This window comes from Solanum lycopersicum, chromosome 3 (assembly GCF_036512215.1).
Source record: "Solanum lycopersicum chromosome 3, SLM_r2.1".
NCBI classification, from domain to species: Eukaryota; Viridiplantae; Streptophyta; class Magnoliopsida; order Solanales; family Solanaceae; genus Solanum; species Solanum lycopersicum.
In genome coordinates this window covers 65726930-65743969 of record NC_090802.1, presented here as the reverse complement: position 1 = coordinate 65743969, position 17040 = coordinate 65726930, and the positions used below count along the sequence as shown (strand labels likewise).

Below are 17040 nucleotides of genomic sequence, written 5' to 3'. Positions count from 1 at the left end.
CACTAAATATTTGACAGTGAATTGAGTTAATATATTTTAAATTATGAATAGGGGTGGAACTAACTTAGTCAGGGTTCATCTGAACTCCTTCAACAGAAAATTATATTATTTATATATGATTAAAATTAATTTTTATACAAAGAAAATTAGTATGTTCACTTATTCAGATTTTTGAATCCCTTAGTGAAACTTATGACTCTGTCTTGTCGACATGTGTCTGGGTTGTTCTTGTGTACGTTGCTGCCCTCTTTGGCCTATCTGGATGCCACTGACCCATCCATTTACCAACACTTGCAAATTTTATTCCTATTCTCAGCTGGTTGCTCAAGGATTCATATAAAGTCTTCGTTTTTCACTCTTATTAAGTATTTGAAATGAAACTAGCTATTACTGCTGGACCATTTAAATTGATTTATTACAAAAACTAACAACTGATTTCAAATATTGGGCCTAGTAACTATAGCAGGTAAGACAAATTCAGATCTAATCATGAGTCTAATTGAAACTATAACATAATTCCAATAACTAAAGCACCCTTTTTATCCTAACTTGCGTTCGACCTCAGACTGCTATATATATTCAAGGACAGGTGTTGTTTTTATTGAGCTTTTTTGACCATGTAGACCCAACCAAAAAAGGGAGGAAAAAAGAATTATGATGCTGAAAGAGAGATGTCTTACCTTCAATGCAATTCATTGGATGATTTACAGCTTGGAAGTAGGCGGTTATTGTACTTTGGACCTCGCTTTTCCCATGGGCAAAACTTCAAATTTCACATTTTATCATGAAAATTTGTCAATGAGATGAGCAGGGTCAAAAGTTCAAGATCACTCATTTTCAAGATCATTGAGCGTAATTTCCTATAATTCATTCACCTACAAGGCCAGAGAAGGCCAAAAAAAAAAAGATAAGGATTAGTGGACTACAAGTCCCCACGAAATCATACGTTATGATGAACTTTTGTTGCTCAAAAATTTCAACTGCTACAAACATTCGCTACAGTATCAGCAACTGGTAAATTTAGCTGCCAATTCTCAGTTAAAATAAAAGTATTATAACCTGCACATCACTTGGCAACTTTACATGCAGATTCAAAACACAGCACACTGGCTTGCAATTCGAATATGTAAGGAAGTGTAGGATTGTTCTTACCTTTCTTTTCCATTGTTTGGTTTAACTAGGAAGTTACCCTGAAAAAAAGCTAAAAAAAAAGGACTGCTTGAGCCATCTGGTAAAAATATTGAATCAATTGTGACCTGTGACTGATCAAACTTTTAATAGAATCTTAAAGATAGACATATAAATGAGATTATAGGAAAGTAAAGCTACATTAAAAAAGACAAGAAACTTTAACAAATGAATGCACTCAAAAAAGCAGAAGAAGTTGCTTTATCAAGGAATCTTGATTCCTAGTTCAATTTCTATGTTATCTTTTGGCAACTTTTGATCCATAGTTTGACTGAAGCTTGCCTTTCCCGTCATTTCGTTTCACCTTTCAAGAGAATTATTGTATCTGACTAATGTTGTTGACCGAACCACCATGTCGTTGCATAGCAGCAATCGATTCGCCACATTGGGGGCAATGAAAAGACGGAGCAGCGGAGCACCGTGTTTGAAGACAGTAGTAACAGTAGCTGTATAGTGATGAAGATACATAAAACTCACATGAACAACAGTTACTAACACTAGAGCAATAAATCGACACATGAATGATGTCAACCCAAATGGATGATAAGAGAATGCACAAGCAAGATATCCCCTCTGCAATATCTACAGTTACTATGCCTTAATAGTTGACTGACTACCATAGATATTCGAGTTACTTCGTCTAAACTTAGTCTGTAAGCGACTATTTAGTTATATTAGGTAGTTCTTATAGGTATCAGATCTATCCCCATGTGCCATTTTTTCAATCTTTTGATACATTTCTTGGGTAAAGTCCTGACTTCTTTCGAAAATGAATGGTAAGGTAAAGTTCTCTCCTAGTTTCACTTCTTGTAATAAAATTTTAACTTGCTCTAAATTTTGGTGCCATGGTTGTTTATAAAACACAGGATGTGAAGTTCATTGAAAAAATACAGGAGGATGTGAGGCTCGGCTAATATAAAACATTTTTCTAAACAGCCCTGAAGTGTTCTATTTTGTTTGCAATCTACAAAATTACACCTACGTATAGCCCATGCCTCCATGTATACAATATGCCTGCATAAGCAAAAGATTGTTGTTCTGTAATGTCAGTGAAATCAACTAATTCTTTTAAACTTCAGTTCGTACTTTGATTAAGGTTTCGATATAATAGAGTTTCTACTAAATGGTTGAACATTTGAAAGATACACTGTATCTTCATTCTACTGTAAAATTGTAAGCATGCATACATGTACCTGTGCTGACAAGGAATAGCTAAAAATGGAATGGTTGGGTTTCCTTGACAGATTGAGCACAAAGTGTCATCCACTGAAGAATCTGAAGATTTATCCTTTGAGAATGGAAGAAGAAAATTCTTGATGGATGATGAATTGAGAACGGGAAGAAGCAAGAGTAGCAATTCCTGCACAGTAGAACATTTGATAATGTACTTCCATTAAGTTCTTTGAAAAAGATAACAAAAGAACGTACTTCCATCCATAGTGTTTGCTAAAACAGATGCACTCGTCAAAAACATAAAATACCAAACAAGTAATTATAAGCTTTTACTGCAAAAGACCAACTTCGAGCTCCATCCCAATACCCATACCCGCCAACAAAAGAAGGCTGACATAAGTTGGAAAACAAGATCTGTTAGCCCTTTCGCAGCATGTACAAAAGCAAAGGGATGTTCTTTCTGGCCCCTAGCCCTTTTTTTATAAGGTGAAGGACCTCTTTTCTAACAGATGATAGATAGCTAAATTGCAGACACAGAGAGATAACTTGTCATCAATATTCCCCTCTTCGGGAATGAACATATAAATTCTGCAACACTCTGCTAATGGATGGAAAATTACAGAGAATTCATTCCACACCAATTGGCAATTCATGTACTCGAAGCTCGGCTCTGTTCATATTTGGGCTGCCATAAACAAATCTAGCTCTAAAAGCTCTTTCAATGAGATTCCTATACCTGCATGTCATTGGTACATGTAGAGTAACCAGTAAATCCCAAAATACATAGGATGTTATATTCTTATTCCTGCCAATCTGAAAGCCATATGTACAGGACACTTGTAACAGCCAACCCATGTTTAACAGTTAAACCATTTTCAAAAGATCTCATGCATAGTAGCCAACCCATGTTTAACAGTTAAACCATTTTCAAAAGATCTCATGCATAGTATCCTTACAGCAGTCAATGATCGGGTACGCTCGACAGTTAATCCCTGCTACCAGTAATGCATCTAGATTTTCTACCCTCCACTTAAATACCATGCTTTTGTCTGCGGCAGGGTCTAACTTCAGTATTACATTTTTAATTCCAGTCAATCTAAAGATCAAATGTACAGAACACTCATAGAAGTCAGCACATGCAGGGAACACGCTCAACAGTTCAACCCTTTTTAAAAGGTCACACGTACAGGACCCTCACAGCAATCAACCTATGCACGGAACCCTTCTACCAAGAATATCACTAACTTTTCTAACTTAAAAAGTCTTTTTTTACCCTTTTTTTGTGCTATTTTATGATTTCCTCTGTGTGAGGCAAAGAATGCTCTGGAACATCATCATTAACTTCTTGTTATTGTGGAATCACCTCAATATTCTGTCTCTCACGGTTCCTGGCCAACAAAGCCGTCCCAGAAAAAATTATTTGGTTTCATAGGACAGAGCAATTTCAAAAATGTGCTTGGCTCGACTTAGTAGGCAACCAATAACAAAATCCAGCAAACACAGATGATAAAGCACCACACAGCCTTGCAGCTCTGTTTTTGTTACACGTATATCCATTGCTAAGCTAGTGCACTGATTTTCTTTTTGTTAGGTAAATAATTATATTAACAATTGGAGGAAAACCCCATATACAAGCCGTGTACCGAAAGAGAGAACCTACATCAAAATATGATTCTCAAAAAAGGAGACCCAATCTTTGGGGGAAAAAATTGAGGTCTCAAGAAACACCAAATGAAAACTAGAAACAAAAGACTATTTTGCAATTTACATCTCTTTTATGCAATAGGACTTCCGAGCATGCTTTTGAAAGAAATAAGAATTACAGTCAGAGATATACCTTCCTGTACAAAGAAAGAGAAGTAGATTATTAAAGAGGCTGCTTTATAGATCCCTTCAACCCGTTGTATTAACAACTATGCTCGGCGTGCCAAAGAACTCTGAAGAAGCCACAAGATTAACAAGTCAATGTTTCATCGTACAATTGACACTTGCAAGTAACTATTTTACCTGTTCAAATTTGTAGCATAAAATTACGAGTGCAACAATTCTATTTTGGATGACCAAATTTGAATCGACAACATATCAACAAGAGATCAAAATTGAACCATTTCAAATTTATGTAGCCTCAGAAGCAGGAAAAGTTAACCTCTTTTTGACATTGAGCCTTCATGCTTCCCCAATATCATTAAATAGTTCTAAAATGAGCACTGCGTTCCTTCTAAGGGAAGATCTACCAAATTCCATTATACCAAATGCATGACATACTACTTCTACTTATCTCAATATATAGAGCAGTAATGAGTAACTTCTACTCGAGCATGCATGCAACCGAACAAGTGAGATAAGAGTGGAAGAGGACTATACCTGCTCAGAGTTGCCCCATCTTCGAAAAGCAGAAAATGATTGAAGACGGGCCAACATACATTTCCCACCAACAGTAGCGACACAGTACCATATCTTCTGAGCAACAGTAAGACCACGTCCACCAAATCCTTTCTGAACTAACATATGCCGAAAAGTAAAACTGCGGTTGGTATTATGTACTGGTGCAAGAGGCACAAGATCAAAAGTGAAATTCAATTAAGTCAAGCTGGCAACCTTAGCAACTTCACGTACAAATTAAAACGAGCAAGATTTCAAGCCAATCACTGAAGTCCCTCCATATTATAGTATTATACGCTTAATAAATACTATATGGACTTCTCAAATTACTGAATATTTGAGCATTTATATAAAAGTAAAAATTTACAGATCTCACATATCTCAATCTATCTCAAGTAATCTATGAGAGCGAATCCATGGATGGTAATGAATGTGGACTTGAATGTTTTCAGATCTGACCACGGAAGAAGAAAATCTGTTACAAGTGAGATGGAACCATTATCTGGTTAAGTATTTAATAAGTTTTTCAACAACTATTCTCTTCACGTCCCAATTCCCTAGACGTACAAACATTAAATGTCCCAAATTTGAACAACTTCAACGCCAGCAATTGAAGAAAATAGTGAAATTAGTGCAAACAACAACATAGCATCCAACTGATTAATATAGAAAAAAAGGATTTTTTATAAGAGCAACCTTTTTCTTTTTGAACAGTAAATAAAGAAGCGTTTGTTAGCTGCACAAAGTGAAAAAAGGATTAATTAAGAGACGATATCTAACCTTTTCCTCTCACTTCAACCGCACGTTCATCTCTATACCTCAAATTCATTAGAGCATTACCGGTGTAGGCTTATCAACCCAGACAGAAAAATGCCAGATAAGGAACTCCAAGAAAGCATCAAGTTCTGGCTCATATTGAAATACATTCCTGGCTAACCCAAAGGGAAGAAACAAAAGGAAATTAAATGTATATCAATTATTATCAGATCACAAATAATGAAGAGGTGAATTCCCTGGTAAGTTAGAAAGTTGCACTACATGTACCTTCATCAAAGAGAAAACCTTGACCAACTATTCCTTTAGCATGGCCGACATTTCGATGTCCAATCTTGCTGCATCTACCTGATTAACTCTTGATATTGAAACTGGAATGACAGGCTGTGAAAACAACCAAGCAATGGAAACATATTAGTGGGAGATAAATAAAATGCATCTCTTACCCATCCTGGGACCCCAGAAATGTTAAAGGACGAGGGGAACACAGACACTTCAACATTATTTACTCAAAACCTTTATACATGTAGCTAACAAAATTTTCCATAATAATGTAGGTTAAGAACCATAAGGCATCATATTCAACTATGCAAAAACATTAGGTGATTTCTTCCCATCCAAGCCTTGGCGGACAATGTTGTGTGGAATTTGAGATAATACGAGAAAATATAAACGCGAAAAACAAGACAACAGATTTACGTGGTTCACCAATAAATTGGCTACGTCCACGGGAAGAGAGGGAGCAGTTTTATTATGGAGAGGCAAAAACAGAATTCCAGAATAGGGTTTCCCATAGCGTCTATATATAGTGCTAAGCTACGCCCTAACAGGCTTGGGCCCAACATACAGAATCAACAGAAAATTAAGGGCCCAATACAACAACATTGTATACCGTCGGGCCGGGGGCGTCTCCGCCCCCCCGGACCCCAGGCCAGGGGGCGCGTCGCCCCCCTGGACCCCCCGACTCGCTGACCGGGCAGCGAGACCCCCGTCCTTTCTGTTTGTAGCGGGTCCGATTCAAGGCATTCAACAGACAAAGTTACTTGTGCTGGTGGGAGGTAGCATGTATCCAAGGATTAGTTGGCCCGGACTCACGGTTATCAAGAATAATAATTAAATGAGCTATAAATAAGTACAATTTCTACAATGAAATACACGCTACATAGTCATTAATGGTTTCTATAGAATGCCTCAGTCCATTTCCTCATGACATGTCTTTCCTTTAAGCTTATTATATTGCAGCTAGTTCAAAGCAAACTAGCAATACAGTAGCATTACAACGAGAACATTAACACCAATTCAGAGTACCTTTTCATCCCTTACTAGAACATACAAATTCACTAATCAGCCTTAACATTATCATCACTCACAAGTCACAGCATTGAGCAGAAGTCATTGGATTTGACTTAACTAAAACTTAAAAGCCAAACATATAACGTGCAGAAAAGGAAGATGGATCAAAAAATTAAAACGAAGATAGTGATGTACACCTGGTAGTGAGCCAGCCAAGCTTCTTCTTGTGGCGATAGATCACCGGTGGACGAGGATGCTGATGAAGCTAGGGTTAGTCCATCAACACAATATCAGCTGAATTTCAATGGTACCGGGAAAATTGAGACGGCAATTTCACAGACTACGCAGGACTAATTCTCGCGGTTAATTTACAAAATGTTTTTCTCAAGGGGGAAAGGGCATTTTCGTCTCTGATAATAATGAAAATGATGAGCCATTCATCATGCCAATGGCCACCCCACAATTTTCACGAGTTTTTCCTTACAAAAATTTATTTATCTATACAACAATAATCCTAAATAATGTTTATGAATTATGAGTATTAATTATACATAGATTATCTTTTATGTGTTTTTGATTTGATGTATTATAAATTAACATGTATTTCATGTACAAAATTACTTAATGTATAGTTAATGTATGCATTAATTTTTTTGCACTATTAATATATAAATATTCACGTATTAATAATACATATCTTAATATACAATAGAGTATATAACTAGTATATAACATAAAAAATATACCAAACAAAATGTTTACTATACATAACTAATATATGTATTATAACTTGCTAATACGCTAATATCAAACAATCTCTAAATATATATGATAGTGTTAGTACAAAGCTACATATTGTTAACATTTTGAAAATTTGGCTATAGAATTCTGATTGAAAATTTATTTTTATGTAGTTCGTTAATAGACATTGTTCGTACTCTTTATTTGTCTAAAATAAAAATTCCTACCAATTTAATAAAGTTGAAATATTTCTTATTCTCTATTATATAAGCATATATAAATTGAAATTGACTAAATAGTAATTATTAATTTATCATATTGAAAAATATAAAATAAAACTCAAAATATACTAATCTATACTAAACAATTTAATATGATGTTGATATAATTTTTCCAACGCTAAAATCACCACTGTCAAATATTCCTCCATTATTCATTACTTATAAGTATCATCATCAACCAATATTATCACAACAAACACTAAAACTATTATCAATCCACTATCAAGTTATCAACAACAATTATATATCATCAATTTTTATTTTTTACTATTTGATATTTAACATAAGAAAAAAAAATTAATCTTAACTTAAATCATACAAAATTAAATAACTTTAATCTATTCTGATGTTATCGAAATATCATTTTTTCATATTGATATCAACATGCATTCGACCATTCACGATATTCCTATTATATATAGTTATGACTTATGACACAAATCAAACTTGAATAAGCATAATGTTGAGTGTGTAATTGCAAGTTATTAAAACTTTAGGGACCAAACTGTAATTAAAAAGACCTACCCAATTTGAAAGAGGCAAAAACAAATACGGGTTGGTTTTTATAGAAGACCCGTTTCTTATCTTCTACCAGTGGAACTCAAATCCACCATTCATGGCTTCCTCTCTATCTACAAACCTCAAATTCACCTTACAACATTCTTCTGTAACTCTTCCACCACCAAAATCAACCACCAGAAGAAAAATCTCAGTACGATGCGGTCCACGAAGCAACCGTGGACCTCTAGTTAAGGGCCGAATACTAAGCATCGAAGCAATCCAAGCGATTCAAGCTCTAAAACGAGCTCAAAGAACTGACCCTTCTCAAATCGAAGCTCAAGTCTCAAAAACCCTAAATCGTCTTATCAAAACAGATCTAATTGCTGCCTACAAAGAACTTCTACGGCAAGACCTTTGCGATTTGGCCCTCAAAGTATTCCCAGCCGTTCAATCGGAATGTGATGTCCCTGATTTAGGGCTTTATGCTGATATGGTCTTAGCTTTGACCCGGACAGGTTTTGCTGAACCTATCGATGAATTGATTTGTGATTTGGAGAAAGTGGGAAGGATTGAGTGTGATGATAAGTCGCTGGTAAGGTTGGTGAGGGCGTTGGTTGAAGGTGAACAGGTGGAATCTACTGTTAGGGTTTATGAATTGATGAAAAAGAGTGGATGGGGTTCTAGATTTGAGATTGATGAATATGTAGCTAAGGTTTTAAGAAGAGGGTTTAAGAGATTTGGTAAAGAAGAAATGGCTGATGAAGTTGATCAACAATTACAGAGATCGTCCAGATTAGTGTAGGAGAAACATTCACAGATTTTGTTCACTTCCATCTGTATATTATTGTAGTTCTTAGTAAGTATACATTGTTACTGTTTGCTTCGATTCTATAATATCGAAAAAGATTTGCCAAAGTCGAACATTATCATTGATAGAGTTGAAAATTTGAAGAACTAAACACAGAAACTAGCCGAAACATTAGCACAAGTTGGTTCGCCCTGATCAGGACAATTTCAAATACCCACATAGAAGAAAAAAGCCAATCTTATTATCAGTAGGAATCCAGAATTTGAAAGGATTAGTTACTTAAAAGAATTCATTTTGTCAACCTCTTCTGATGTCTAATACAGAGAAGATCATAGCTTATAAGCATATGAGCAAAACTTTGTTAATCAAGTTGTAAATTTTTTCACACCCCAAACACAAAACAGTTTGATTAGTTGATTACTGGTGAACTCCCTCCGATTAACAGAAAAACACAAATCTTTATTAAGTTATCGGGATATATGAGGCTAGCTCAAGTGGTTGATGGAAAAAAAATGGACAAAAAAAGCGTCGACAGCAGGATTCGAACCTGCGCAGGCAAAGCCCAACAGATTTCGAGTCTGTCTCCTTAACCACTCGGACATATCGACAATTCGTTCATTTTGGTCAGAATTATGATTTAAAATAATAAATAATCTGAACCTTCCATATATGAGTGCAATGACACGCACGAATACACAGTTAAACTTGTATAAAATTGAACAATTAGATACACGTGCCTAACATGACATAATAGACGTAGAATACAAAATTATCATATATAGAACAAATGTGTCTAATTTACGTGACACCCAAAATCAAATGTCAATTTATGTTTATGTATTAGCCGGTAGAATATATGAAGCATCACCAACATATTAGTGTGGGAATGAAAACTATTAATTTGGACCTAGGAAAATAAATGTTGTATGATAAAATTATCCATTAGCAGTGGCTAAATTTCATTTCATTAAAGTAATTCGAAAAGTTAAGTCGGTAATGGAAACAGAAAAGGCATTTGATTAGATACAAAATACAACAAAGGAAATAAAATGTTGATTAGATGGGATGATTGTCATTATGTGCGCACTCACATAAAGCATGAAAAAAAAACACATGATTTGAAGGTTTTTATCATTGGCTTAAAGATAAGCTTCAATTTGGGTTAGATGCTTGTCATTTGTTAATTGGATACAAGTTATTTCCATCAGAAAGTTATTTCCCTCCGTACAAATTTATGAGAAAAAAATTAATATCTAAAATAAATACTAGATATTATTATAAATTATTTTACTATAATAAAAAAAATAAAATTATTTATTTTTAATCATAAAAAATGATGTTTTTGTGACAGACTAAAAAAAGTATACCACATTTTGGATTGCGACTTGTGAGAGTACGTTGGAGTTCCTAATATTTAGTTTGCATGGTTGCTATACAATGACATGACATGAGAAGTCCAACAATATCTTTTCTAGTTGAATTCATTTTGAAATTTGACTAATTCATATTTAAGTAAATACAAAATTTATTAAAAGCAAAACGTTCTATCAATTTTTCTATTAACTCATTGTATCTAAACTTAAAATTTATGATCAAGAACCATTCCACCAATTAGTAACTAAGTTAGGTGGGGGGTCATTATTAGATGACTTTATATTTGTTTTAGAAAATTAAACATTAATAATTTGTAAATTCTTTAATAAAATTGATTGACATTTAAAAAATTAAATAAAAAAATTTAGACCCCAAATTCTTAATATTTATCCGTCGTGTCTACCACTAACACACTTGGGATAGGAGTGAAACATTTTTGGGTCACAAATTATATACTTTTAAGACATGATAAAGTTTCAGGTCCAAATTAATGATTAATCAACGGACCATTAGAATTTTCTTGTAATTAATGAGCATCAAAATTTGGTGGACCTTAACTTATTCTAAAATTGACAAGACTAGGAAAAAATAAATATTTCCTCCTCCGTCTGATATTGTTTGTCATGATTTCTATTTTTAGAGTTAAATTATAAAAATTTTGACTAATATTTTAAGATGTATTTTTTCATCATATTAATATGTAAAAAATTATAATTTATAGTATTTTTTTATATAGTTTTAAAATATCTAATTTTTTTATTTAAAATATTAAATTAATATAATCTAATTTATTTTTAAAAAATAATCAAATTGACTTTAGATAAGCGCAATATAATAAACAATTTTATACGGAAAGAAAGAGCGTAAATAAACAACAAAAGTAGTGCTAGAAAATTGCACTGCATAGAGACAGGACATGTTAAAGGATAAGACCAAAGTTGACTGCTATCTACTGTTACAATATTACAATATTATGATGCGCATCATTAATGGATTATACTTGTTTCTTAATTTATATTTTATTATATTATTGAATGTATTATTTTATAATAATAAAAAGGCTTAAGTCATCTGCGGTAAGTTGTTCGTAAGATTCACTTAGATATTTTAATATGCTCATTTTTCTATTAGACATTCAAATCTTAAAAAATAAGTATCTATCAAACATTTTTACAAGACTTGATCAAAAGAGAAAGCACGTGCAATGCACATGCAATTGATATGCAACTGATGTGGCAAAATAGCAAATCAAATGAAGACACGTGGTATTTAAATTTAAAATAATTCTATAAATGAATTTTGAAAATAAAAGAATCTAAATAAAAAAATAAGAATTTCAACTTTTTAAAAAATAAAATAAAAATCATGTTATCACTCTCACACCCACCTGCACCCTCACCACCTCAAATCTTTCTTTTTCTTCTCTCACTAAAATCACCTCTTTTCCACCATTGTTATTTTCCAAATGGAGATTTTAATATATACTAAGTATGAATTTATCTTCTTCTTTTTTTCTTTACTTCTCTTTATGTTTTCTTTTTTGTTCCTATTTCACAATTGATAGTATATTTTTTTTTATAAAAAAGAATATGTTCAGTGTCTTTTTGTTTTTATTTAAATTTAATTTCTGTTCTTGTTTTGTAATGAAGAAAGAATGGGTGTGAACCTGAAGCTGTGCGTGTGGCCTTTATATTTTCCGGTGGCCTCCATATTTTTCGGTAAAATAAAAATGGTGATCTCCATTTTTTTCGGCAAGAAAATTTAGATTATATTCTTTCATTTTTTATAACAAAGGAAATAAGGACTCACATTTCTTATTAAATTTAAGCATAAATTCAGAAGAAGTAAATGTATAAAGAAAAAATATAAGATGATAGATTTTGTTGTTATGAATAATTGATGGCAACGATTTGCAATTTTGAGAGAGAAAGGAGAAAGAAGAAAGAAGAATTGTTCTTTTTATTTTTTTAAAAAATACCAGGAGAAAAAAAAATTAAAAAGGCACTGATTAAATGATTCACGCGCCTAAAAACGTGTAGAATACACTTTTTGTGCCACGTATGCACAAAGTGTTTAAATGGTTCAAATTCAGAAGAGTCAAAGTGTTCAACAGGTACAAATCTCAGTTAAGGTGTTTAAGTGAATTACGCGGACAACTTTAAGGGTCTATCGATGATTTAAGCCTAATAAAAAACTTAAATTTAAGTATTTATATTAAAGTCTAACTAATTTAAATTTATATAAGTAAAGTGTCATTTGAGAAACAACAATCTCTATGAAACACAAATTCAAATTTGAAATGCAAATCTAAAATTTCTTATTAAAAAATTAAAAATTCTTATTAAAAATAGAAAAAATCTCATCCGTACTATATTGTATCGGAATATTAATTATTTAAGCCAAAACAAATTGAAAAGATTCTTTTTCCAAGAAAAATGAAATAAAATAAAAAATTTTTTAAAAAAGAGTAAGCTTACCTAGTTGGCTAGTTCGACTGTCGGAGTCAAGCCGCTAAAAAGCAGTAACAATATTTTTTTAATGATTTGCTGTCAACCGACCACGGCTTAACCTGCCGGCTACGAGCCAACACAGTACCAGGTTAAACTGTAAAGCCAGCATGTTAATTAAATGTCGAGTTAACAGTAAAAAATTATATAATTAGTGTGTTTCCTGTTCTCTTACACCAATTGTATCTTTATATTTTTTAAGTAAAAATATTTGAATAATATTTTAGTTTTGTTTAAAATTATTATTACGATATTAAATTGTGTATGGATGATCTTTTATTGTTGTATTATTTAATATTTTTCTTGTTTTAAAAATGATGGCCTTGTTTGACTTGTAATGTAGTTTAAGAAAAGAAAGATGTGGTTCTAAATTAAAATTATGTTAAATGTATCAAAATACCCTTTAATCTTGTGGTTTTAAACATGTCACGTGAAAAGTTAAACTTAAAGTGTTGCCAAAAAAGAAAAGGAATTATGAAGGATTTACGATATTCACGTAAATACATATATACCTTTAAAATACACTATTAAATAATACAGATAATAAAAAGTCATTTTCAAAGTTGATATCTATAGAGCAACTTGGTAGATATATTTGTTAATTAAAAGAAGTCTCACTTTTTATTTTTTTTACCTTTTGAATAAAAGCTCTAGTTTACAGCATAAAGTGTGTTGGTAGCTACTGACTAGGGCAGCAAAATCATGAGCATTGGCTGGTTCAGTAATGTTGTTAATACAAGTATCTGCTCTAAATACTAATAGGGTTTGACTTATAAATACTATCAGACCAAAAAATATATTATCTTTCATCATTAAATCATTTTATTTACTACGGACACGATATTTATCGTGTTATATTATAATTCTTTACGATGAGTTAGTTGATTTAAGATTAGCTAGTTGGGTGAATACAAGCATATATGATGATCTTGAATGGATATTTTTCAGTATCTTTTGAGTCGAGCTTGTTGCATAGATTTTGTATAGTATAATTTACGATATGCGTAGTTTGAAGATTACTATCCGATGAGAGATTTATCCAAGTGCGAACAAAATACCCATCACATAGCATAGTACAAGTTATTACTCAATGAGAGATTTATCCCGTGTACACAAAATGCTCACTATAAAATGTAAATTAGTACCAATGGGAGATCTATTCTATGTGTACAAACCGCAAAGTGCAGATTATTACTTAATGAGAGATTTATTCAAGACACATAAATTCACCACAAAGTTCTCATCCAAAAATTAAAAGTCAGTAGCAATTGCTAGTTATTTTGGGTTCCAACTTTTCTCCAACAAATTTCAAAATATAAGGACTATCCAACATATATTATAAGATTAACTTTCGAATATTAAAGACAATCTTTATATTTATTATGTATATAACTTAAACTCGATACAAATTCATTTGTGGAGTACTTTTAAAGACATACGCACACTTCGAATTTGGAACTAACTAATTTTTGTGGATTTGCTGAATAATAATTAGGATTGACACAAGCGTGCAGTAAAGAGAGAGACCTCAGTAAAAGTTATGGAAAAAAAAAGTGTTATTACAAGAATCAATGAATTACTCCCTTTCTTTTTGTTTACATATAGTTTCTCAAAAGAAATACTACTTAATATTCGTTGTTTCATAAAATTAATACATAAATAATATTATATTTTTATTTTATCTTTGAGAGTTAATGATCAATCTAGAAAATATATATTTTACCAACAAAATTATTGAGTAAATAGTTCATGTTCATTGATAGAAAAAATTGACTTTAAGGATTGTTTGGTACAATGATCAATAATGCAGGAATTAGTAATGCATGAATTATTTTTATTAAGTGTTTGATTCATTATTTCTTATCTAATTTTATGTGTAGTTTAAAAGTTTACCAAAAAAAAATTCTTTCCAATTATACTCTAGGGTTATTATGAGATTTTCTATTTCATATAATTGAGTCAAGGTAAATAATTAATGGAGAATATTATTTGTTATAACATTTTTATTTAGCTAGGAGAATAAAGATTTTACTGTCATGTTCTCTATTTTCTCATTTAAATTATTTGAGAGTAAATAATTCTCATTTTAATAAATTGGAGTTAATATCTCAAAAAGGTCACACAACTATAATGATTTGTAGAGAAAATTTATTGAACTTTGTTTTGTATCAATAAATTTAAAAAGAACTCTTTATCAAAATAAAAATAAAAATAAATATAGCAAAATAAATTAAACTATTTTTATACTCGAGATTTTTTTTTATATATATGCTCTTGTATTAGACTACTTATGTTATGTTCAATGGATTTTCGTTAAGAGACTATTTTACTTATGAATTGTTCTTAAATTCATACATCAACATATTAGTCAGATTATAACATTTTATATTAATAATTAAATAGATTAAATAACTCATATTTTTGAAACAAAAAATTATATCTAAATAATAAAATTTGTAAGCTAATTTATTTAAATAATTTTATTAGTATAAATATAAAATATAAAATCAAAAAAATAAACAAAATGATTAAAAGAATTTGAAAGGTATTTTTGTCTTTACCTAAATTAGTCTGATGGTATTAGATCTAATACCACCAAATGAAATGTATTAATTATGCACCCTCTAATACCATGTAGGTGCATAACTAATTCCTGGATTGATAATATAGAGACCCAAATTTCTATCAAACATAACATTAAATAATACCACACATAATACTTGAATTATTTCTCCTAATACTCCCTGCCAAACAACCCCTAAGAGAATGCTAAATAAAGATACATGATAAACTTACCTAGTTTCTTAAGAAACTTGAAATTTAAAGTGGTGACAACTAATAAAAAGGGTAAAGAGTCTAGCCGAAAGTTACGATACTAAATTTTACGGAGGATATTTTATCCTCGCATTATTTAATAGTGTAATTTAAAGATATTTATGTGTGCACTTGAACTTATTACTATTTATACTAATATAATATTTTTTATGTCCATATTAACACATATATATCTTTATACTAATAAGATTACATGATAAATTTATTTAATTTTAAAAAAAACGTGAAATCTAAAATAATTACGACTAAATAGAAATGAAAAACTGTAAGGAGGATGAAATGACAAAGGCCCCTTTGAAGAAACAAAAGGAAAAAGAAGTATAAAAGAGAGAATCATGATATACTTTTTTCCTTATTATTGACAGTAGATAGACAGATTTTTATGTGTAAAGTAAAAAAATAAAAAATAAAAAATAGCAGAAAAGGGCTTAAGCAGCGACAATTAAAGCAGCACTGTTCCATCTTTTTCCTTTAATAGATGATTGTTCTTACGTTTTATGTCAGCTTTCACCAATTCTTATAATTTAATGTCTTATTCAATCTTATTTTATTTCATCTGTTTTCAACTTCAAAAGAAAATGACAGACACAATTCACAAATTGACAAATCTGAGATAAAATATAAATCATTATTGAATTTGTGGTCCGTTTTGATATATCATTTTCTCTATATCTGATATCAGCGACGCAGATCGGATCGAGCTACAGTATCACTTTGTATAAATCACTAATTTTTATTTATGTATGGTCTTGTCTAATTGATTTATATTTTTTGTGAATTTGTAGGAATTTATTCCATTGTAGAAATTTTGACAAAAATTGAAATGGTTATGAATTATCATGAAATTTCAAATTAAAAAAAATGAATTATAAATTTATCAACACTCATAAATCGTATATCTGAATTTCGTTTATTATTTATATTATCTCTAGTAGTGTTTTACGAAGTATGTTTAGTTACCTTAAGCATGTTGCCAAAAGAAGTATGTTACTATAAGATTTGAGTTTAATTTTTTGTTAAGACTATAAAAGAATATTGAATATGGTATATTATTAATATTAAAATTAATAATGATAGAAATTAGTGATGCTTATTAAAATTAATAATGATTTTACTTGATCTTTTTTCGTAATGCATTATCATGCTTTCTTTAGTATTTATTTTTTCTTTTTTATCAAAAGAG

The 17040-nt window shown here is 31.1% G+C and overlaps 1 protein-coding gene, 1 non-coding gene and 1 pseudogene across 2 annotated transcripts; 1 reads left to right on the top strand and 2 right to left on the bottom strand.

Moving 5' to 3' along the window:
* Positions 1–3288: 3288 nt before the first annotated feature.
* On the bottom strand, positions 3289–7191 carry LOC101260629 (peroxisome biogenesis protein 2-like; annotated as a pseudogene).
* Positions 7192–8191: 1000 nt separating this feature from the next.
* On the top strand, positions 8192–9248 carry LOC101267975 (protein THYLAKOID ASSEMBLY 8, chloroplastic). The gene has a single exon (XM_004235638.5). It carries the CDS (start codon positions 8449–8451, stop codon positions 9133–9135), a length of 687 nt encoding a protein of 228 aa, XP_004235686.1. The 5' UTR covers positions 8192–8448; the 3' UTR covers positions 9136–9248.
* A 419-nt stretch (positions 9249–9667) lies between these two features.
* On the bottom strand, positions 9668–9749 carry TRNAS-CGA (transfer RNA serine (anticodon CGA)). Its single transcript has one exon. It is a non-coding gene; the product is annotated as a tRNA-Ser (tRNA).
* Between the last annotated feature and the right edge of the window lie 7291 nt (positions 9750–17040).